Consider the following 21,813-nt stretch of genomic DNA (forward strand, 5'->3'; position numbering starts at 1 on the left):
CTAAATTAAGTTAAATTACTTAATAGTTCAAAAAAATTCAACTTAACATAAAATAGAATAAATGAAATTAATTAACACTCCTAAAAGTAATTAATTAATAGTTTTAAAATAATTTAAATTAATATAGACAAAATTAAATTAAATTAATTAACAAACATAAATTTTATTTAATTCATTAACACTCCTAAATTAAATTAAATTACTTAACAGTTCAATTTTTTTTAACTTAATATAAACTAAATTAAATGAAATTAATTAACACTCTTAAAAATAATTAATTATCAGTTCTAGAATAATTTAAATTAATATAAATAAAATTAAACTAAATTAATTAACAAACATAAATTTAATTTAATTTAATTTATTAACCCTCCTAAATTTAATTAAATTACTTAACAGTTAAAATTTAATTTTTAATTAAATTACTTAACATTTAAAAATAATTTAACTTAATATAAACTAAATTAAATTAATTAATACTCCTACATTAAATTAAATTATTTATCACACATAAATTAAATTAAATTTTCAGTCCTAAATTAAATTATTTTAACATAATTTATTTAAAACTAAAATATTCAAACCAATATTAATTTTCCTTAAATCATTTTATTTTAAAATACAAAATTTAATAATTAAAATTATCCTATAATTTATTAGACCTCAAGATGCAAGAAATGAGAAGGAAAATGGTGAATTTATTAGACCTAAAACGCTGAACTGTTGGGCTATTTACACATAATATACTATGTAGCACAATATGTACGGCCACGTGTCAAAAAAGCTTACACGTAACATGCTATGCAGCATAGCGAGTTTGACACGTGTCAGACACGTAATACGCCAAGCTGACACGTAACATGCTATGCAGCATAATAAGCTTGACACATTGTCCGTCATGTAATTTCACTGCACCAAGTAGCGGGTCACATGGCCATGAACCTACTATCACATATCAACACCTAACTCGCCAGAGGTTGTAGCGAGTTAGGTAACGTGACATTTTAAAATTAATTTTTCAATCCATGATATTTAAATAATTTTTTGTGAATAATGTGACATTTTTACTAGTTGTCCCAATACCAATAGCAGCATAAAGAACATAAGATATACATGGAAAAATATCTAATGCAGTGCAGCGGTGAATGGTACGCAAAGTTTAACTTCTTGTGGAAAAGGTATTTTATTTAAGCTGATTATTTTATTCATTGGCATGTGGTCTTAAAAGTGGCCACAATAATTACGGTTATTAATTCGAAACATACAAGAAATTAAAAAGGCAACAAAAAAAAAGGAAAGGAAAAAGCCAATAAGAAGAAAAGAAAAGCACATAAGGGTGGGTCCCATTAGCTCGAGCCCGATTCATGTGGCTGAGAGTGAGGAATGGACTCCGAAGCAAAACAAAACAAAACCAAGCACATTCTTCCCTTACTAACTACATTACAAAAAAATCAACGGCGAGATCGATTCCCATGGACCCACGTACGACGAACTTCTAGCCGTTGATTTTATGCAGCATTAAACTTTTCGTTCCTCTTCACTTCAATTTTCTTCTTTTTTTTCATTTCCTTCATCAGCTTCTCAACTTTATTGTTCCCAGTTTCGCCGACTTCGCTCTTCTGCGTCTCTGAATTTTGAAGGTAGCTTCGAATCTTTTCGGTTTTTGAATGAGAGTTTCTTCGTTGAGTTTTTTGTTTGCTGAATTCCATGGAAGTTCGATTTACTGTTTAGTATAGGTTTATCTTTGTGGAATTCAATCACACTGAAATTATTTGAATCTGAATTTGACACAAAAAAGATACAATTACTTATTTATATTCGATGATTTAGTAGTGGTTTATGTATCATGTTGGTAGGAATCGGATTCTGCTTTCTTCATGTGATGGTGTTAGGTGCTTAAAATCTAGTTTTGTTCATTTTTCTGTATCTCCGTGCGATTTTTTTTTTCCTCCTTTTTTTAATGAAGGATAATTAATGGCTCTAATAAATTCCAGGTTTTGAACACTTGTTCGGCTTGACTATGTTTGTGAGGTCAAAGTAGTGGTGTGTTGTTGTGCTGGAGAAAGTGAATCAATCCATCATGATGCCTGATGATATTGCTGCACAAGCATGTCATGATGGTGAGAGGGTGCATGCTCAGGCAATGCATGGTTACCAATCGGCATGGATGGCTCATTGGATGCATACAAGTTATAAGTCAGCGACCCCGGCTTGCAATCGTGTAACGATTGATTGTGAGCTTAAAGAAGTCAAAGAAGACACTGGTGCTGATCAGCATGGTTCACTTGGTGCTGATCAGAAGTCAAAGTCTATGCATGCTGGAGCATTTGGAGAAGAAGCTAGGGCTGCAAGGGTTAACTTCAGTAATGAGGCAGACACAGGAATATCAAAGAAAGTGAGCTCTGATCCCAATTCATTTCCTGTATTTGATCTTTCTCGAAAGTTAGATGGAAGATTGTCTCTGCAGAGGGAAGAGAATAGTGTTTACCATGGGGAAGATGTAAAATCTGAAACCGAAGCCTGCTCAGGAGATGACAAGGTTTCTCTCAACAGAGCTGGGAATCACTTACCATCAAGATCTGCACATGCTCCTCCTAAATCAGAAACTTTAGTAAGAGAGTGTAAATTGTTGTCTGAAGGAACTTTAGCTGTTCCAACATCACTATGGAATGACTTTGTAAAATCAGCTTCTGACATAGTGCCAAATGGACGTGACAAAGGAAAAACCTTGATGCCCCAATTCAAACCTCTTCCACTTGATATATATCAATCAAGCCACAATTTAGCATCCCAAGAGTGTTTCGCAAGTACTAAATATCATAGTTATTCTTCTCTTTTAATCCGTGAGAAGAAAATAAGTAGCCTTTTGTTAGACCCTCAAAGATCTTCCTTTTCAAGATGGATGCAAGGTGGTATTGCTCATTTGCCACATGATCCCATAGCTGGCAGTGATGGACTGTATTTTGTTCGTGGTCAGGACCACAAGATTCAAAATTATACTGCTAATCCAAACATTACAAACCATACTGCATCCTTGGAGTCAATTAAACCACAAAATTTTTACGGTGGAAGCTCTTTGGTAAAGCCAGTGCCATGTTCTGTTCATGATGTGGAGACTAAGAAGATATACACCTGTATAGATTCAGTAGAAGAATCTTCAAGAGGCCATCCCAAAATTTCCGAGACAACTCAACAATTTCTGATGTCTAGAAAGTCTGATGTTAATTTATCTGACCGAGGTCAGTTCTTTGAAGGGTCAATAGCACCTAACAAATACAAAGGAAATGCTGAGATCCTTGATTTCTCTCTACCCATGAGTGACTGTGCTCTGGATGGTCTGAAGCTGGAAGCTTTAGGCAGCTCCATTAAGAGTGAAGGAAAGGAAAATGTCCAAGATTTCAAAAGTCCAACAAGCCTGAAGAATGAATCATCTGCTGAAACAGATACTATGGACATCAATGCTTTACATGAGAATCATCTTTTTGGTATGTATGCACATTTTTTAATATATTTTGAGATTGATTAATTGCTTACATAATGTTCAATTTTTTTATATTTTCAGTTAAATTTAATCTTAGTTTTAGTTTTTGGAGGATGACGTGGTCTGCAAGTTTGATGGCTTTAATGTTGTTTTTTGACTGAACTGCTGATGCCTCTTCCCGTCTATTGCAGGTAATGTTTCATTGCAAACAAATAAGGTAATGTTTCGTATACATAAAAATAAAAATAAAATGCTAATGTTTCTAATGCTTGATCTTCTTGATACCATTCCATTTAATTTTCAATCATCACTTTCTTGCGTAAGCATTTAAATGATTTTGTCTTAACCTGGTTTTTTACACTTCACACAGCATAGTCTGGCTTTTGGGAAAATAAGAATTCATTTATACATTCATGTTGATTATGATGAATATTGCACGACATCATACATGATGCAGCTAATTTGAATGGCACTGTTTCTTCATAAGTAAACTTGACACACACACACACACCTTCCCACGCAACATATAACATCTGTGTGCTTTTGCAATTAGTTCAGAAATTTAATAACTATGTGACATCTTAAAAGTTTTCTTGTAGCAATCATATTACACCGGGTTAAATCTGATATACTATTTTAAAACTTTGAGATGCTAGTCAGGCAGGAGTTATTGAGTTTTGAATTTTGTAGTGTTCCAAGGATAGTCAAAACTCGCTCACGTCTCAAGTTGGAAAAACTTCAGCTAGAGAGAAAACCATAGCAAAATCGGTGAATACAGCAGTACCAGATATAAACCAAGAGCCTCATGAGCTTCTCACTCCGGAAAGTCCAGTGGTTGACTGGGAGAATAGCACATCAAGAACCCACAGCCTCAATGTGGAACACCTTTCCATTGCAGATGAGCAAGCAAGGTCAAAATCTGGCAATAGTTCTTTGGGATCAGATCCAGATAGCAGATGGGTTAAACGACTCAAGTTATGCACATTGGGTTCTGCTCATGGTACCAGGAGTGCAAAACTTGGAGAAAGTTCTTCGCATGAAAAAGTAAATAATATTTTCAGCAAAATTATGAAAGGTAGCACAACTAGTTTGGAACCCAAAATTGTATATCATGCTGAGGGCGAGATGGTACCAGATCTACCTGCAACAGTATTAACAAATGGCAAGTCCTCTGTTACTGAAGCGAAGAAAACAGTAGAAATTACACTTTCACATCCCTGGATTCAGAGATGGAGTCATAATCGTGCTGCATCTTCCCATAAGAGACATGAATTAGTGGAGCTTCGTGAACCAAAGTCTTCAAACACTGTGCTGCTGGAAGCGTTTCAAAAGAAGCAGTTTCCAAGCATTGCTGCTATGGCCCTGATGGGAAAGGCACTGAACAATATAAATCCCTCTGAGCTTATGAAAAAGGGACCCATAACGAAGAGATTTTGATATTGTTGGCCATAGGTATTTAAATTTATCAAGTTTATGACGGCAGATTCACGGGATTAGTTTGAGAGGAATACATGGGATATGACTGCTTGCTTTGTAGTCATATGGAGAAATAGGAAATGCTCGGGCCATATGCCAGAATCATGTTGAATATGTTGCTTATCTTACTACCTTGTTCTCCTCCGATTTGGATTAATCGAAGCAAAATATAAGCAGTGCATGCAAGAATCATGTTGAATATGTTGCTTATCTTACTACATTGTTCTCCTCAGATTTGGATTGATGGAAACAAAATATAAGCAGTGCATGCATGTAAAGATATTAAGTATGGGAACGTACCTTTTCTTCTTCTTCTTCTTAAATTCTTAAAATGTTTTATATCTGCAAACATCAGCTTAAATTCTTCTTCTCAACACTTAGGAAAATGTTTGACTATCAAGGTCTAAAAGTATATCGAGTTCTAAAAGTATAAATAAAATAAATAAATAAAAATAAAGACAAAATATCCTTAACATGTCTCCAAACGTAAAGATTTAATGACTTTTATAGATTCGCGGAGAAAACACTATTTAATGATAGATAAAGACTTGGGCAAAGCACTGTAGGACAAATACATGGCCATCATGTGCAGGATCGGATCCACCATAGCTGGGTGAAAAACAGGCCAGACAGACATATTTTTCCTGGGAATTTTAAGGTTACCTTCTACATTTGTATCTTAAAAACGAGCTACTGCCAGTTTTGTTGTAAGACTTATATAACCATGTTAATTTATATTTTGGTCTTCCGATGATTGTATTGTTATTTTTATGTGATTTTCCTATTTCTTTGTTTACTATTGATAAATACTCGGTTTATTGTTTCTTATGTTATCGGTGATAAATTTATTTCCTACACATACATAAAAGTATGTGGAGACTATGTTTTTTCTTTCTGTTTCTTCTCTTCATATGAACCCACATGGTTTTTACATATTTTTATGTGTGTATAAGATAAAATTGATCTCCTACAACATAAGAAACACTAAATCCTATATTAAGAATAAAAGGTCTCAAATTTGAAATCCATTGGTATCTTATAGAACAAAAATAATGTACCTTTAGCTCAAATGGACCTCGGTATTCTCTGTCATTATCAACTCGGACGACCTTCAGCTTTCTGCCGAGCTCTCTTTCAACCCTTGCACAGAACTTCTTGAATGCTTGGAGTACTTGATCTTTCGAATTTAGCAAGGTCACCCTCATTCTTCCGGTGTGATCATCGATGAATGTGACGAAATAATGCGCACCACCTAAAGATTTTTCTAACATAAAACACACGTCAGTATGAACAAGATCAAGAGCATACCTCCTTCTTCTAGGCTAGTCTGTTCTCTTGAATGAAACTCGACATTGCTTGCCAGCTAAACAATGTGAGCTTGTCTCTAAAAGTTAGGTGACCTCTCAAGCTTGGCAACAATTCCTTCTTAGCGAGGATTTGTATAATAGCCCTAACTTAATTAATTAGTAAATTACATGTGATTAAATAATTAAGCATGTATTAGTGAGTAAAATTAAGTATAGGACTAAATTAAGTGAATTGGGGTCACTTTTGAGGTAAAAAGTGTACTCAGCAAAAATTAAGGGGTATAAATGGGTGTAGGCAAAAGTACCCAAAATATAAAAATGGAAGTGGAAATATTCCTAGAAAAATATTCCAAACCTTTGGGTAAAGTTTGGTGGGGAATGGAGTTGAATAGATAGATGGGCTAATACCCACTTGACTCCATTTAACTTGTGTTAAGTGACTAAACAAACAAAAAAGAAACCCATTTCCCTCCCCAAAACCGTCGAGCAAGAGAGAAGAGAAGGAGAGGAAGAGAAGAGAAAAAAGAAAGGAAAACCTAGATTCTTCCATTCTTGGCCTTTTTCCTTGATTCGAAAGCCTAAACCACTCCAAATCTTCCCCTCATCCTTAATCCAAGCTTGGTTTTTTGTGGGAAGCATTGTGAAGTGGGATTTTCCTTGTGGAAGGTGGAGAAAATTTAGGGATTTGAGGTGTTTGAAGTTGATTCCTTCCATGGGAGCTTAGGAGATCAACATTCCTTGGTTGTGCAACCATTTGTGGTGAGTTTCTTCCCCTTGAACTTGGTTTTCATGGGGTTGCATGGTTGAGGAAGATGATGAATAGTGTTTTTAGGGTTTTATGATAATGTTAGTAGATTGGCTATGTTCTAGGAGGGTTGAGACTTAGTGTATGTTATGAAAAATGCTAGGAATGACATTTAATCGGTGAAAATGAGCTTAGATAGTCATTGGTATATACTTTGAGAATTGCAAAATTTTCATGGTTGGACTTGTGAAGTATTCTTGCATTGTTGAACCATTACTTGGTTGGATATTGATTGTGCCCATGTTATGTTTAGGATTTAGGCATTTGGACCAACCTTGAGTGACCAACCATTGGAGCAAGCTATGGAGCTTGATTAGCTCATGAGAATAGGTAAGCTCATGCTAATTGATAGTGTAGAGTTGTTGTGGTATTGATGGATATACAAATATTCATTTGATTGCATGATTGGTGCTGTGACACCTTGGTGTAGGTGTGTACTTTACAAGTTATAGTTTGAAACCAAAGTTGACTGGTTGCTGAACCTGTTGGTGGAGAACAAAGGTTGAACGAAAGCTTTGAGGTAAGCCTTCGGACCTTGGGTGTAATTCCCTTGATTGTTCCACCAAGCCCTGTATGGGTAGTGGTTGTGATAGTGTATAAAAATGCAATGAAATAGTTTAATGCTTTGTTATACGTATGTGTATGCATTTGGTGTGACATAGGATGGTGTTTCCCTATGTTGGTATGTTGCATGACGATGTGTAAATCATACTTGGTAGTTTAGCTGGCCAGTAGGACTATTTGCATCTGAGTATCCTTAGGACAACTTGAGAGCTCGAGGGATTTCTCCTGGAGATGTTTGTTACACACTGCATGGTTATGTATTTATTGCATTATTTTTGTTATTGCTATTACATTGATATTGAACTATGGGGTGGAGAGATGCTCCAAGGACCCCTGGTTTACTTTGATATATTCGTATATCTCACCCCGTGTTGTGGGGACCCCCTTTTAGGTGCAGATGATGCAGGAGCCTCTAGTGGCAAGTGGCCGTATTTGGATTAGATGGTCATATGCTGATAGCCTGTCATTTTGGATTGCATCTCATCTAGGATAGTAGATGTATATGTCATTTACATTGTCACATGTATATGTATATTTTGAGAACACATGATGTATTTTGGGGGACTTAGTGCATGATCATTGAAGTGGTGAATGCCTTGTTGTAAATGGCTTATAGCTTTGATCATGTTCTTTTTGTAGCTAAGTCCTTTGGCATGTATATGAAATTTGTAAGAACAACGATGTAATTGAGACCTTGATGAATTGATGAATGTGTAGATATGTTTATCATTTTGATTAGTATGATGAAGTGGTAAAGTGTTTATGGAATGAAGGTGTCATATGGTGTGTGACCATGATTGGCCTTTTATTGTCAATTAGGTGTTATGGCCCTTGATGAATGAAAGGGGAAGGAAGTTTTCCCAAGAAATTCATAAAAAAAACAGGGGAGACCAAGTCTGCCCCAGGTGTTGGGCGCTCAAGCGCTGGTTTGGGCGCTCAAGCGCGCTACATGCATGAAAATGAGTGAAAGTCCCTGCCTTTTGGCGCTCAAGCGCTGATTTGGGCGCTCAAGCTCTGATTTCGGGAGCTCAAGCGCGCAGACACCCGCCCAAGCACTCTGAGACCTGATGATGACCAAAATTCTTCACCGTGGGCGCTCGAGCGCCCATTTGAGCGCTCAGGCGAGCATCCCGAGACAACACCAACCTAGTTTACTAAAATAGTCATAACTTGAGCTACAGATCTCCGATTTAAGTGCGGTTTGAACCCACGCGAAGCTATCTCAGAGATCTATAACATAGTATGAGATGAGAACCATAAATTAAGTATAGAAATTCCAATTTAATAAAAAGTGAAGAGAGTTAGTATTGAACTCGAACAAAATAATTATATGATGTTAAGTTTAGTTTTGATTATTCTGCAAAGTAATAAGGTTATGGTCACGCAATTGGTTATTTCAAACTCGGCGTTGTTAAAAAGGAAAAACAAGTAAGTTTTAAAAAGGAAAATGAAAAATTTATCCGGGTTTTTAATTGAACCAATGTTATTGTAACTGCGCTTAATATTATAAAGCAATGTTAACAAACCAGTTCTAGAACGGGGTGTTACAATTTGCAGACCTTTCTCACTCATGTGTCCGAGTCGTCTGTGCCAGAACTTCAAACTTGATTCATCTTGCACCGCATTGGTCTCTCCATTGTCGACCTTCCCTTGCATAATATACAGAGATCCTTCTTTCTTACCTCAGGCTACTACCAAGCTACCTTTGGCGAGTTTGCGTCTTTCTCCACCAAAGTAGTTTACCAGCCTGGCTTCATCGAGTTTTCTTATCGAGATGAGATTGAGCCGCATATCAAGAACATGTCTGACCTCATTCAAAACCAATTTACAGCCCATGTCAGTCATCATCGTGACTACTCCAACTCCCATCATCTTGCTGGTAACCTGGTTACCCATCTTCATGATACCAAAGTCGCTGCCTTGATATGATAAGAAGAACTCCTTGTGGGATGTGACATTGAAGGATGCTCTTGAGTCCACAATCCATGAACAATCGTCATAGGCTACATTCAAGTAGTTGTCTTCACCAATTAGAAAGACATCTACCTCGGCCTTGTCTGCTACAATCGTGGTGCTCTACTCTTCGCTCTTCTTCGGATGATCTATCGCATCCTGCTTAACATAGTCCGTCCTTTTATCCTTCTTCAAAGTCCGACATTCTGACTTCTAGTGACCCAGTTTTCCATAGTAGAAGCATGTGAGAATATCTAGCCTCGGCTTTGACCGACCTCTGGACTTGCCACAACCTCAACGTGTCCTTCTTCCACGATTTTCAACAACATTTGCTTCATTCTGTTAGGTTATACCTCTTTCTTTCCTCTTAGCCTCTTCACTCAGCAGGTTGTTTGCAATCGAGTCCAGTGTCATCTTTCCTTCTGGGGCCGAGTTGCTAAGTGTCACCACCAAATTATCACAACTCTCAGGAAACGAGCTGAGTAACAAAAAGTCTTGCAACTCGTCATCTATTTTCATGTCAATTTTTGTCAGTTGATTGATGATCCCCTTGTATGTATTCAGGTGCTCAATCATGCTTTGTTCGTCCTTGTAGTCTAGCTTAACAAGTCGGCACACCAAGTATGCTTTGTTGCATGGCGTCTTCTTCTGGATTAAGGATTCCAGCTTCGTCCACAGCTCGTGAGTTTTTGTGTAGGTTGACACGTGCTCGAACAAGCTCTTGTCAATGTATTTGCGGATCATAGTGACCGCCTTCCTATTGAGGAGATCCCACTCTTTATCGCTCTTCCTTTCTGGCTTGTTTATGCTCAGTATGGGTTCATACATATCCTTACAATAAAGATGATTCTCCATCATGTGTTCCAATATGAGTAGTTCTCTGTGATGAGTTTGAACATGTCACCATTATGCACTACGACACCCTCCATCTCTTACGTCATAGAGCCCTTGATCCAAGAGCTCTGATACCACTGTTGTGTCTCAGAGCCCGACAGTCTTCAGCTCGACCTCGATACAATTAGCCTAACCTGCATAGATTGGCTTGTGGAAGCGTTGGTGAACAGTAATAGCAAATCAAGTTTAAAAACAAAGATAAGGAGGAAGAGAACACCAAAAATTTTAACGTGAAAAACCTCTTCGATGTGAAGAGTAAAAACTATGGGACCAAGTCCAGAAAAACCTCCACTATGATAATGGAATTTACAAAAGATTCTCTCTCTCTCATTAACCAGAGAACTTGATCTTTTAAAGGATGGATCTACTTACTAGTGCCTCTGCCTCATACAAGTGTTTCTCTCTATAAAGGGGATATGAAATTCTACTCTACAGGATATTCTTCTTCAGCGATAGTGTTGAGTTTCTTCTTAAGAGAATCTTCGTCTCTGACTTGCGCTTTAATCCTGCGCATTTCTCTTTTTTTTTTTCTCTCTATATAACGGCTCAGTATTTAAGCATCTCCTATAAACAAAAGATTAGGGCATCATCAATTTGGGCCGGGTTCATCATGGGTCACGGACCCAACACCATTTTCCATGGAATTCTTCATGAGATTTTCATATTCCTCGAATGGCATTTGCATCCTTTCCTTTTCTTACAACATATGAATTGCATCCCTTACAGTGTCCTCGCATTTCTATTCTAAAACTTAGGATAGAAGGGACAACGCAGTCAATGAATCATAGAAGAATCATAAGCGTCTTCATGTGGGTATCGATTTCAAACAAAACAAAATTTCTAAGAACTAAAAGTGCCAAGTCAATATTTCATGCTGTGTATTGAGCTGATGTATATGTGATGACGAATTTGTTGGAGGGCAGAGCCAGAATTAATGAAGAATCAATCTACACCCACTTTTGATAATCGTGATTGAGGCTTTAAGTGACAACCCATTTTCTGAGACGTTCATAATGCCAGCAATTTGCAGAGATACTAATTTATTCAATTTACTCAACTTCACATTTAGCCAACTCTTCCGCTTTTGCACCTCTCCAACTTCACGTTCATTATCACCAGTATAATAGTAACACTAAGGGAGGAAACAACTTTTCAATTCACACTCAACTTCACGTTTATTTATTCATTTTATTTTTACATGTACTGGGGGAGACTTCTATTTTGCATATCTAACAAAAAAAGGGTGCTGGTTTCTCAATTGGACATAGCGTTGCAACTGCTACCCTTCGGTTCCCAAAGATGGGGTTCCTCTGAATGCTATGAAATAAGCACTACACGCCGTTCATATGACAGTGCCATCTTCTATTGTTGCCTTCTCCATTATGATGGTGATTCCTGATCGAATGTAAAATCCATCTTCTGGTCTATCTGCTTCTTGAATGCCCTACATATAAAGCATTTGAATGGTAATCATGTTAGACTAGAAAACTACTAACTAATAAAATTGGCTCAAATGTAAAAAGAATCATTCTCACATCTTTGTTCATGATGATGACATCTTTCCCTATCTTTGCATTCTTGTCAATTATACATTTCCTTCAACAAAGACAAGAAGTAAAAAATATTAGATAACTATTCTATATACAATAATTCGTACATGTTAAGCTAATTCTTTATCAAGATAAAGACACAATATTTATAGTTACTGTTAAAAATAAGTCCAACATGTTGAATTTGGTAGTCTAGTGTCCATCTAAGGATGTAGTAAATAAGAGTAAGATTACCTAATTTTGGTGTTGCTTCCAATCCCAATGGGAACCTTTCCTTCTGCCAGCAGAGAAGCAATTTCGGATTCAGTTTGGTAAGAGGCTGCTCCCATCATTACAGTGTCCTGTAAAAGATTTATATTAGATAGCAGAAATCTCAAATGGAGTAGTTTAGTTTCCTTGGTCTAGAAATTATGGTACTTTACCAGGAGCTCAACGCCATAATCCAAGCGTGAACGTTCACCCACAATGGAATTTTGGACAGTACATCCACTAAGGAAACATCCATGGGAGATTATTGCATCCACAATCTACATTTTAGCAACTCAAACATGATGAGCAAGACATTTCGTGAAGTTAAGAGCAAACTTTTAAGATAGATGATCATAGTCATACCCGGCATTTATCGATCTTTGTTGGTGGTAGGAATCTCGGAGATGTGAAAATGGGTGTCTTGGGATCATAAAATTTGAACATTGGATTCTGCAAGTCAGTAGCATAAAAGATATATATATATATATATATTAGTTTCAGGATAGTGACAATTTGCTACATTCTAGCAGCTATTTGAGCTCATAAAGCATAATAAAACAAACTAAATAAATAATGCATCTTTTATATTGTGGTTTGAAACTAATGCATGGTTCTATAGTTCCTATACCAACAAAAAGGAGGACCATTAAATTAGAAATTTGCTGAAAGTAAATATCTTGAACCCACCTCTTCAGTAAGAGCCAAGTTAGCATCGTAAAATGATTTTATTGTTCCAATGTCTTCCCAATAGTCTCCAAAAAAATAGGACTGGAAAAAGGAAGCAGAAAATTTTACTTGTATTGTTACCTCCTCCTAGAATAGATCAAAACCTTTGAAAGGAGATATATTTAGTAGAATTTCTCTTACTTGGACATTATGTTCCCCCACAGCTGCAGGAATGATTTCAGATCCGAAGTCATTGGATGTAGGATATCTCCATTTCAGAAGCTTGAGTAAAACATCTGTCTTGAATACATAGACCCCCATAGATGCAATATATGGTGACTTTAACACATCTTGGGGCGGCAACCCGAAAAGAGAGGTATCTGCTTGCTGCAGCAGAGAAGCAAACAGTACCAGATTGAGGCAAGATAAATGTATTACAATCACATTATTATGTCACAATGTAAAATTTAAAAAATTGGGGGCTGCAAGTTTGTAGAGAATTTTCATAAATATGTAAAGGTAGAATAAGAGGCTACTTTGGGATTCAATTGTACAGAAGCTTGCCAATCAAGCTTATATAATCTGTACGTTTTAAATATATGTATGCATGTTCTTAACTTTGTCATGTATTCATATGATATATGACTAGTTGTTCTGGATTAAAATATGAACTTCACAGGAGATTCTGTAGTACTAACATGCTCACTCTCAGAAAGATGTGAAAACACTGATGAAATTGAGGATGGTAATTTTATTTTTGCTTTCTTATAGTGATCAAGAACGTATTTTAGTTGAGCATCAAATGGACTTGAGACTTACCATTGCTTTCAGATCAGCACCCTTCGGTTTTTCTGAAAATTGGATGATACGGCCTCTGCCATCTACCTTGACCAATCCATAATCTGATGCACGGCTGAGAAGCAAGCAATTTGAAATGAAACTTAGATAAAATTAAATTTGAAATGATTTGTGTTTCGAGGAAGTTAGTGTGTCTATATGACCCTTTTCTTTTGTGACTATTTCCTTCTCAATCAAATACACAGGCAAGGATTTAGAGTGAAATAATGTAAAATACCTAGAAAGTTCATATTTGAACCAGCAGCACAGAGATATCAAACAAACAAACAAACATGCAACATAAAAGAAACTCATCTAAAAGAAGACTGAACACACCTGTCACCTACAGCAGCACATGATATTGTAATATCTGCATTTCTGTCAATATGACTCTGTGTATTTGTTATAAGATAATCAGAAAAAACAGTGAAAATAAAATGAAGAAACAATCCAATGTACAAAACAATTAACCTGTATACCTGCACAAAGTCCATGTAATCCATTCGGTATAGATGATCTCCAGCCAAGATCAATACATTCTCAATGTTTGTGTGCTTGGCATCCTACAACAGTCAAAATATTACTATCCAAGTTCAACTTGAGGATTAAAAAAGAAAAAGAAAAAGAGGGACATGCAGTACATACTGAAATCTGGTATATACAAAAGATTATTTATGTTCCAACCTCAAATACCCATGAAAATTGCCTCACAGCATCTGCGGTTCCTTGGAACCATCTTTTTCCAGCTTCTCCTGGTGTTTGAGTAGCCGCCAGAACCTGATTAGGGTATGAGTTGTTTTAATAAGTTATAATGAACAAAACCATTGTAGTTGGTCATATAAAAAAAAGCATGGGCAAATTTTTTTTTTCTTTTTTAAAAAGGAACACCAAGTTGGATGATCCTGGTACACCAAAATTTCTCTCGTAATAGAATCTTTCTAGTGGCTTATACTTCTCTATCAATCACAGTAGCCAATCAGAATAAAGTTTCACTTATAAAAATATATTACAATTTATGAATATTTTATTATTTTATGTGCAGGCAATTTTAAGTCCCGTTATTATATCTTACATAGAAAACCAACCAGATTAATTATGATGCATAGCCTCTAACATTTACCATTCAAATCCATGATACATACCTCCACATATCCATCCCCAAAGTTGACGCCATTTCCAAAATAGGTGCGTGAGATATGACGGTTCAGGGATGCAGAGTTGAATTGGGTGAGTACAAATATTTTGTTTATGCCACTGTTTATGCAGTTGCTCATTGGGATGTCTATAAGCCTGTAGCATCCACCAACAGGGACCTGAAAATGCATATATCATATAATCAATGATATAAACTCCAAATATTTGAGGCTTTCTCCAAAAACTAGACAATGATTTACTCACAGCAGGTGTGGCAGCTCGTTTGGTAAGAGGAAAGAGTTCAGTCCCAGGACCTCCTCCCAATATGATGGAAACAACATTTTTTGGGTCAGCTTTTCTTCTGAGAAAGGATGGCACTTGAAAAGTCTGAAATTGAAACCCCCAATGAGAATACAATCATTTACGAAATTATGACATAAAAATGTAGCTAGAGAAACAACAGGACCTAGTCTTATGATCATATTAATCAAGACCATAACAAATGGAGCGTTGGGAAGTAGACAATGGATCCCAGAACAGAATTCAGCTTACCAAGTATTCCTTGGTATTATTTGATTTTGATGTAAGAACAGCAGATACAACACCAGGTTTGGCCTTCTTAACCTTCTCCTGAGTTCTCAAACTCTTTGCCAACTGATTAATGATCCAGGGACTGTAACTCAGACCCCCTTTGATTCTCTCACCTAAAAAACCATGATCTTGACAAAAAGTACTTTCTTTTCTTGAGTTTGCTAAATGGGTATTGGCTCTCAAGGTCACACAAGCAGACATCATTGTGGTGGCTTCAAGTCCTTTCAAAGAGCTAAAAACTCAAATCTCAAAAGTTTATACTTTTTGAAGTTCCAACTTTTAGCAACCAAGTGAAGTACACTTTACATAAAGATATTACAAAGCAGGAGACTCAGAAAATCAAAGTGACACTAATGTAAAAATAATGAACGGAAGAAAATCTTACTCTAATCAACCCCAGAATGAAGTAGGAATATGAAAAGCAACACCGAGGAAGCTGAAGAAAATAAAAAACAATATGCTACCCAAGTTCCTTAAAGAACAGGAATTCTAAGCTAAGCAAATTGCAGTATGATCTAGGAAGAACCAGAATGAACTAACTAGTGATTTGAGGGTACGATGCAAATGTGAATACAGTGAAGTTTACTAGATATGTGATCTAGTGGTGTTGAAGTTTGTGATTGCCTTTATTGGCTTGTGAGCCAGAGGCCTCACGAGAAATATGGAAAAAATCTCACAGCTTTGATATATATGAAATTCCAAAAACTATAGCGTAACATATAAAATATAATTAAATGATGTTGGTATGCTATCATACTCTATTTCCCATGGCCATAGTTTCTAGCTTCCTCTTATACATGGGAATGTCATTAGTGAACAAAACACCTTTCAATTTCAGCCGCTAGTCTTACATGAAGTCAAAGATATCACTTAAGTATTGAAAAGGAACATATAAAATTAATCAACAAATTGATGCAAATTTCTACGGCTGTCATTTGATAATGGAGCTTGAATATGTGCAACTGTGCAAGCTACTTGACATGTTACACAACATTTGTTGATAATGACTTAGCTAATCTCTATAGAAATAATTATTGTTCAACTTGATTGATCTACGATGGTTTTCACGCTTGCAATTGCCACTTTCCTATCCAATCATATAAACTGGTAAAAAACCATTAAAATGGCCCAACTGACTAACTGAGTATGGTTGCAGTCATACTTTGGTATTATTCTCGAGATTGCTCAAGTTGGCAACTTAATAAACTAATATCTCGATGATGTAACTGAAGTAATTAAACTAATGATTTTATATTTCTCTAATATATTCTCCTCACTAGAGCCAATTAGGTTTGAAGAGTGGATAATACACAATTCTACTACGTGTGCTAAGAATAAACATGTGCTAATTATTTATTAATTAAAAGAGAGACAGTAAAGATTGAACCTGTGATACGCTCTGATATTATATAAAGAATCAATTCAACTTAAAAAATTAAAATGTTGGATAAGGTTACATTAATGATTTTACACCTCTCTAACACAAATTACCATGGGCTCCTAAAGCAAATCATTCAAGAAAAAAAATATTCCTTTTTTTGGTCTTGTGAAATATTTCAACTTATTTAAAATGTCAAAAAAAAAATAAGGCTTTAATGTTTCTAAAGTGAATGTAGATATCGTTTTGGGTTGAAAAATTAAAAATTATAATAAAAGATACTATTATAATTACAAAAATACTTTGATTTCCTCCTCAAAACGATGCCATTTTCGGCTCAGTGTAGATAAATTTATCTACATTGACAATAGAAAAAACGAATTCAAAAAATAATAATAATATCCTTGTTTTGTACTTGTTAGCTTTCTTAACGGTTGAGAATAATTTAGAAAGGAGGGAGGAAACAACATGAGCTATGCTAAATAACTAGAAATACTTGAGTGTGTGTAATTAGGATTTATGTGGTTACCATTTCCCATGTTTTTTCCTTTTTAATTCAAAAGGACGATCATGTCAATGACATTGATTGCATTAATCACTAATGGAATTCGAAAAATCAGCGATTGACACTAATGTAAGTCACCATTAAATACTACATTTCATATGAAATCTCATATTCATGTAAATAAGTTTTTGTTTTTGTTTTTTTTTAAAAAGAGGGTTTTGTTGGTGGATTCAGCGGGACCCGTTAATGTATGTTCAGACAAGTAGATTGTTCAAAGGTGGGCCACAGTGTGTACGGTTCTCAATTGCTCAAAACATATACACATAGGACCCACCAAACCTTTAGTCCTTATAATTGGGCTGTTGTGGCCCACCATTAATTTATCTTTTGTGGTTGTGGATCTCATGCAGCCCAGGCTGACACTTACCAATGTTCCCATGCGACAATCATGTGGCAAGTGCAATCTATTCATTTTAGCTACCGTTCAGAATTAAGGTAGAACATACCTGCACGAATTGATGGAGCGACTAGCCAATGACTCCGTTCATTGTTCCGTTGAATGAGACACGGTGGTGCACGTACTGGGTCCCCTGTGATAATGGTGGAATGTTTTATAATATCAAGATGCATAACCGAGAGTAGGGGTGCTAAACGAGACAGGGCCTTCGACTCGGCTCATGAAGACCTGAGCTTACATATCTAAAATTGATTGTTGGACCGAAGCTTGAACTTGTATAAAAGCTTGTTTAATAAAAAGGTCTTAGGCTCTAATTTAAAAGCTCGGCCTTAGAGCCTTTCAAGCTTGCCTACTATATTATTTTTTTATTTTATTTTTTATTTTTTATACTACTTGTGATAGCCTTCTCTCTCTTCTCAATTCATTTCATTCTATTTTATTAATTAAACATACTTTTTGAATGATTTTATTTTATATTATGCTATTTGGATATACATTAAATTTATGAATATTTATGAAATTACTAGTGCTGTTGATTGTATATTTTGTTTGGATAAATTTTGTTGTCTTATTTTTTTTAAACAGGCTAACAGGCTAAACCAGACTTTTGTTTTTTGTAAATGAGCAAGGCCACAGACTGATATCATATTCGTAACAGGTAACAAGCTAAGACCAGTCTGACACATTTGAACAATGGCTCGACCCGTTAAGACCAAAGCTCGACTCGGCTCGTTAACACCCCCGCAGAACATAATTGAAAAAAGATTACAAAATATTCCGAAATCTGCTTTGTGTGTTTCTTATCCATACTTATTATAGTTTTATGTTTTTTTTTATCATTCATTTGTATTTGATATTAAAAATTTGTTTTTGATATTTCATATAAATTATTGTAAATAATTTTAAACGTATAATTTAAAATGTCATTACGGTTAGATATATTAAAATTTAATTTACATTGAAACTTTTGCATATTTTCATATGGAAAACACAAAATTTTCCCAAAAATTATAAAATCCTTTCTTAGCCTAAATTTTTATAAATATCTTATGACAAACATATGTGATATAATAATCATTTTTTATAAATAAGAAGGTTAGATAAGTGTAAAGAATGATAAAGATATGATAAACTTATATCTTATTATATGTTGATGTGCACTAGATAAGTAGTCTGATATGATTATATTATCTTTGTTGGGTATAGCTTATACTTCGCATCATATGAGGACTCTCATTAATGGGGCTAGCAAAAAGCCAACTGGGGTTCTGCTCATACTTGTAATTTTCTCTTTCTTTTTTAGTAGTTTGGGCTTCGGCCCATGATCATAGCTGCTGTTAAGATTTTCTAAATCCTATTTATATTCGCTTGTAACCCGAGTGACTTGTATCGAATGGCAAAGATGTGAACATAGTACAAAAAAGCTATACATAGTCTATATTAGGTGAACTACGGTAGACCTCTGTGTGATTTTCTCTCATCCTTTCTCTTTTCGTTTTCGGTTTGTGTGTGTTGCGCTATTATCGATTTCCAACAATCTTATCCTATGAAGGGAACTAGATAATGTTTGAATATGATATAAATATGTCACATTGGTTGGTAATGAGTTAAGTGAAGTGTATATAAGTAGGAGAATCCATGAACCCAATGTCTTAAGTATTTGGATTGTGACATGGTGTCGAACCCATTTGCTAGCCTTGGTCTAGTTTAGCCCATTAGTGGTGCATGGTATCAAAGCCAGGTTGAGCTCAAGCTAGCCAGGTGTTTGGCAGGAGACGAGTTAAGTATTTTGGTCTGAGTACTCAATTGAGTGGGAGTATACCACTGTTGGGTTTCACACTTGAGAGAGAGATTGTTGGAATATTTAAGTGTGATGTGTAACACCCCGTATGCATCCGGTTTGTTAACATGTTATCGTATTAAGCCACGCTTAATTTAAAAAAAATTGCAAAATATCTTTTTCCTTTCAATAATGACGTCATTATACTTAGCCAAGTTGATTACTTAATCGTTTCCATAAAAACATCGCCTGTATGTAATTACAAAAGACCACTAACTGAAATACTTCATAATATAAATAACAGTGAGTATCTAAAATCACGGAACTACAACACGTAGCCCGGACATAATCCTGATACATTATTACAACTCGAATCTAAAACAAGACATAGTCAAATCAATGCGGCATGGACAATCTCCATGCTCACCAAATGAGGCAACAAAGCCAACAAAGTCTCAACAGCAACAACATAATCATAGCTAATCAACAAAATAGCAGCAAACATAATCCAGCATCCAATATAATCAGCATAACAGCATATAAATCAACTAAGCTCCGGCCTCCTGCCGCTTGAGGTCTCAACCCCGGCATTACCTGAACCTGAAATGGTGCCCCAAACGTGGGGTGAATCTCTAAAAAGAAATCTCAGTAAGACAAGGGGTCCTCAAGGATCTTCCACCCCAAGCTCACTTACATGTGCAATATAAGTTCTAAAAGCAATAATTCAATATAAGTTTCAAAACTATACAGTGCAACAGATATTCATGCCATGTGTGTATAACTATTCTACTGGCCAGAGAAATGTAGGAATACGTCTATTACCTACATATAGTACAAGGAACACCGCTTGCACCTCACCCACAGCCTCACCATATTGTATGTACTACATACTCAGGCTTACCGTATAGGTGGAACACCACATGCATATCCAAAAGACACTGGCATATAACAGCTTAATATCATTTCTAAAATGTCAAAAGCATGTAACACAGCATGCATATAACCATACCCTCATGGGACATGGTGGAACCACAACATGGCTAAACCGAGGACACGAAAGCTTACCTCTTAAGAAATACGTCCAAACCAAGAGCTCACACTAGCTCAAGCCCACAAACAGCACAATCACAATCTGTTTATACAATAAATAATCATCAATAACCATTAATCAAGGTTACATTAAGTGATTAAGGCTTTCCATCTCATTTTAAGTCATTTCATATTGTTTCTGCAGGAGGTATTCGAATACTCCTCGATGAGTATTCGAATACTCCAGCTCTCCAGAAAGTATCCGAATACTTTCACTAAAGTATTCGAATACCACAGGGTATCCGAATATTTTCCGCCCAGTAGGGTCGCGACTTCAAACATAAACTGAGAGAAATCCACTTATCCAATGGATCTGAAAATTTACAAGGTTGTAGCCCTATGTGTCAGCTTCACATAGGTTCAAACCTCACTAAATTTAGAGCTCTGTAGCTCAAGATATCGCAATTTTACTAAACTATGTCACTGCTGTCTCGCGAAGTATTCGATTACTACCTTTTTCCAGGAAGTATTCGAATACTTCTTCGACAGAATGCAGAAAACTGAGTTTTAAAGGTAAAATCGACCTCCAATGATCCAAACTTGATCTGGAGTCCAAGAACTCCTTAAACAGATGTTGATTAACATGTTATGAACCCAGAAACACATTCATTTTATCAAATGGTTCAAGTTACGATTTTTAATTGCTTAAACAAGCTTAAAACATCAACATACACAAGGGTGATCATGGTATACCTTCTAATGGTCAAAACTTCGAAAATGGCACTAATTTGGAGCCTCCAACACAGCTCCAAGGTACTGACTTCACCAAGATACGAATTTAACACACCAATGTTGGTTCTTTAAGCCAAAAGGTTACTACTTGGCAACACAAAAGTCATGAACAAAGCCTCACCAAGGTAGTTCACAAACTCAACCCACAACCCCTCACTCACAGCCCCTAAACTGACTTTCCACAGCCACCACACTCAGAAAAAGTACTCATTTCACACTCACAAGTCCAAAGCACACTCATACCAAGAGATTTAGTGAAGAAACTATGGAGAAAGGTGATCAAAATGGTAATTTCTCAAGCAAGGAAGAGGGTGGCAGCAAGGGAGGCTCAAGGTTCAGCAAGGAGCCACGTAATGTTAGAGATT

General features: G+C 35.9%; 2 protein-coding genes across 2 annotated transcripts; one reads left to right on the top strand and one right to left on the bottom strand.

The window, feature by feature from the left end:
- The first annotated feature begins 1,558 nt into the window (after positions 1-1,558).
- LOC133297870 (uncharacterized) lies at positions 1,559-5,263 on the top strand. The gene is made up of 4 exons (XM_061497097.1): positions 1,559-1,640; positions 1,995-3,485; positions 3,673-3,698; positions 4,172-5,263. The coding sequence occupies exons 2-4, from the start codon at positions 2,081-2,083 to the stop codon at positions 4,916-4,918; spliced, it is 2,178 nt and encodes a 725-aa protein (XP_061353081.1). The 5' UTR covers positions 1,559-1,640; positions 1,995-2,080; the 3' UTR covers positions 4,919-5,263.
- Positions 5,264-11,339: 6,076 nt separating this feature from the next.
- Positions 11,340-16,251, bottom strand: LOC133298523 (glucose-1-phosphate adenylyltransferase large subunit 1-like). Its single transcript, XM_061497826.1, has 14 exons — positions 15,469-16,251; positions 15,181-15,303; positions 14,925-15,095; positions 14,467-14,559; positions 14,262-14,345; positions 14,119-14,174; positions 13,765-13,858; positions 13,147-13,332; positions 12,967-13,047; positions 12,643-12,729; positions 12,453-12,557; positions 12,265-12,371; positions 12,016-12,076; positions 11,340-11,924 (listed from the first exon to the last, which is right to left on the bottom strand). The coding sequence occupies exons 1-14, from the start codon at positions 15,709-15,711 to the stop codon at positions 11,823-11,825; spliced, it is 1,593 nt and encodes a 530-aa protein (XP_061353810.1). The 5' UTR covers positions 15,712-16,251; the 3' UTR covers positions 11,340-11,822.
- Between the last annotated feature and the right edge of the window lie 5,562 nt (positions 16,252-21,813).

This window comes from Gastrolobium bilobum, unplaced genomic scaffold (genome assembly GCF_033153095.1).
Source record: "Gastrolobium bilobum isolate Gb01-03AN ecotype WA unplaced genomic scaffold, APGP_CSIRO_Gbil_v1 utg3870, whole genome shotgun sequence".
NCBI lineage: Eukaryota > Viridiplantae > Streptophyta > Magnoliopsida > Fabales > Fabaceae > Gastrolobium > Gastrolobium bilobum.